The 2,596-nt window shown below is 62.7% G+C and overlaps 1 protein-coding gene across 1 annotated transcript; it reads right to left on the bottom strand.

Moving 5' to 3' along the window:
* Positions 1-627: 627 nt before the first annotated feature.
* TACSTD2 (tumor associated calcium signal transducer 2) lies at positions 628-2,221 on the bottom strand. Its single transcript, XM_056122344.1, has one exon. It carries the CDS (start codon positions 2,205-2,207, stop codon positions 1,215-1,217), a length of 993 nt encoding a protein of 330 aa, XP_055978319.1. The 5' UTR covers positions 2,208-2,221; the 3' UTR covers positions 628-1,214.
* Between the last annotated feature and the right edge of the window lie 375 nt (positions 2,222-2,596).

The following is a 2,596-nucleotide window of genomic DNA, read 5'->3' as shown; positions in this document are numbered from 1 at the left end:
CTGTGGACACACAGGGGCCCCAGTTGAGAAACGCTGGGCTCAGGGCCACCATAGGTCAGAGCACACCTGTGTGGGTAAGGCCTTCGCTGCCCTCAGAGCAACGTGCTTTGGAAATAGTAGATTGCCAAATCTGAATGAGAACAGGATCATCTGCTCCCAGGTGCAGTGGGGGACACTCAAACGTGTTCACTGTCCCTGGAGCAGGAGAGTTTTCCTTTCCCTGAAAATCAAGGCTTAGGGCTCTCCAGAGCTGTCCCAGCAGATTCCGACCTCCCGCCTCAGACCCTCCTCCTGCAGTGGGAGTGAGGGTTGCAAATTTCCAAATTCTAGATTTCTACCAGACTGTTCCTGGACCTGAGGTCCCCCCACCCCCACTCCCATTCCGAAATGCCTAGCCACCTGCAAAATAACAAGGGAGAGTGGGACTTTGAAACAAGAAATCTGAGGAAATGAGAGGAAACAGACGTCTGGAGCAAGTCTTCACAAGCTCCATTTTTTGGGTTGTGCCTTTTCCATATTTTATTAAATTCTTGTTTTAAAAAAATGACAGCAGCATTATCAAAGACAACCTATGTACAAACATTTTACAAAAGAAACATCACTGGTATGTAGGTTGGAAAAGGGGTGAGCTGCAGAACAGACGCAGTTTCTGGGGCCGAGTCTGCCCTCAGAGACATGGGTGTAATAAGGAGGAGTGGGGTGTAGGAGGTGGGTCACAGGGCTGGTGCCCAAGGGTTCCCAGAGCACAAGACCCACCTCCTCTTCGCACCCAGAAGGCCAAGAAAGCGAGCAGGGGGGCGCTAATAAGCCAGCCAAACTGGCCCTGGCGCTGTCTTCCCCTCTCAACTCATTGGCACCTTCAAAACGGAAAGCTCCAGGGATGCTGGGTGGGTTCCACAGACGATTGCTCCTTAGACACAACCCTAGGCCCAACTGGCCTGAATTCTTCCATTCGGGTTTCTCCTTGTTGGAAAAAGAGGGAATTGCAGAAATGCTCCCTTCAAGACAGAATTCAAAGGGGGCTGACCCCGGGCCAAAAAAAAAAAAAAAAACTTGATAAGGGATGGGGGTGGGATAGAGGAAGAGGCAAGAGTTGGGGCGTAGAAATATCCCCTTCGGGCCAAGAATCCAGAAGGTAGCAAAAATCCAGAAGGTGTCCTGGGACCGGGCTAACGTCGCCCCCCACCCGAACCCACCCCCTTGTCCGTCTGTACCTACAAGCCGGGCTCCTTCCTCAACTCCCCCAGTTCCTTGATCTCCACCTTCTTGTACTTCCCCGACTTCCTCCGGTTGGTGATGATCAGGACCACCACGCCGGCCACCAGGGCCACCACGACCACCACGATGACGGCGATGAGGCCGGCCGTGAGGCGCTTCATGGAGAACTGCGGGGGCTTCTCGTCCAGGTAGTAGATGAGGGTCCGCTCCAGGTGCAGGGGCTCGCCGCGCACGCGCACGTCGAAGCGGTCGCCGCCCTGGAAGAGCGACTCGCCCTTGACGTCGCGCTCGAAGTAGTAGGCGGCGTCGGCGATGTCCACGTCGTCCGCGGCCTTCTGCGACGCGTTCTGCCGCAGCTCGATCTGGATGGTGGGCTCCTCGTAGTGCACGGCCTCCAGGAAGCGCGGGTGCAGCTGGTAGCGCTCGCGGAAGAGCCGGCGCAGCGCGGCGTCCAGGTCCGAGTGGTTGAAGGCGCGGGCGGCCGGCCGGTGGCGCAGGTCGATGAGGATGTGGTGGGTGCGCACCAGCTCGTCGCAGCGCAGACTCTGGTCGCCCTTGTCGGTGCGGCGCACGCCCACCGAGTTCACGCACCAGCACTCGGCCGTCTGGTTGCACTGGCGCGCCTTGAAGCGGCCCTGGTGGTCGCAGTCGGGGTCGTACAGGCCGTCGTTGTCCACGATCGCGTGCTGGCTGGGGCGCACCAGCCCGCGGCCGCTCTTGGAGCCGTGCATGCGCGCCTTCAGCAGCAGGCACTTGGACGTGAGCTTGGAGCAGTCCACCTCCAGGCCCGAGCCCAGGGCGCGGCACCGACAGGGGCCCCCGGGGCTGGCGCGGCTGCACAGCGTCATCTTGTTGGTGGCGCACGTGCAGTTGTCCTGCGCGGACGCCGGGCGGGTGGCCGCGGCCAGCAGCAGCAGCAGCAGCAGCAACAGTGGCAGCCCCAGCAGCGGCGGCGAGGGCAGCGCGAGGAGGCCCGGGCCCCGGGCCATGGTGCGGCCGAGATGCGCGGACGGGACGCGGCGCGTCTGGGCCGGGGAGCCGGGGGAGCGGGGAGGGGACCGAGCGCGGCGCGCGCGGACCGGACGGGGCGCGCGGGGACTGAGCGCGGCTGGGCTCGGGCTCCCGCGGCGGCGACCGTCTGTCTGTCGGTCTGTCTCTCCGGGCTCTGGCGCGGGCCGCTCCCTCCCGCTCTTATACTCCGCCCGACCTGCCCGGCTGGTTGGGCCGCCGACTCACCCGCTGGTATTCGGGTGACACATCCCGCCTCCCGTCCCGCGTCCCACGGGAGGCCCAGCCCGCCCTGCGCCGCCCGCGATAGGATCAGGGCCGCGGAGGCCGCTCCCGCCTCCTCCCGACCGAAAGCCCGGGAGAGGGGAAC

This window comes from Sorex fumeus, unplaced genomic scaffold (genome assembly GCF_029834395.1).
Source record: "Sorex fumeus unplaced genomic scaffold, SorFum_2.1 ptg000045l, whole genome shotgun sequence".
NCBI classification, from domain to species: Eukaryota; Metazoa; Chordata; class Mammalia; order Eulipotyphla; family Soricidae; genus Sorex; species Sorex fumeus.
The sequence above is the reverse complement of the archived record's forward strand: the minus strand, read 5'-3'. Positions and strand labels throughout refer to the sequence as shown.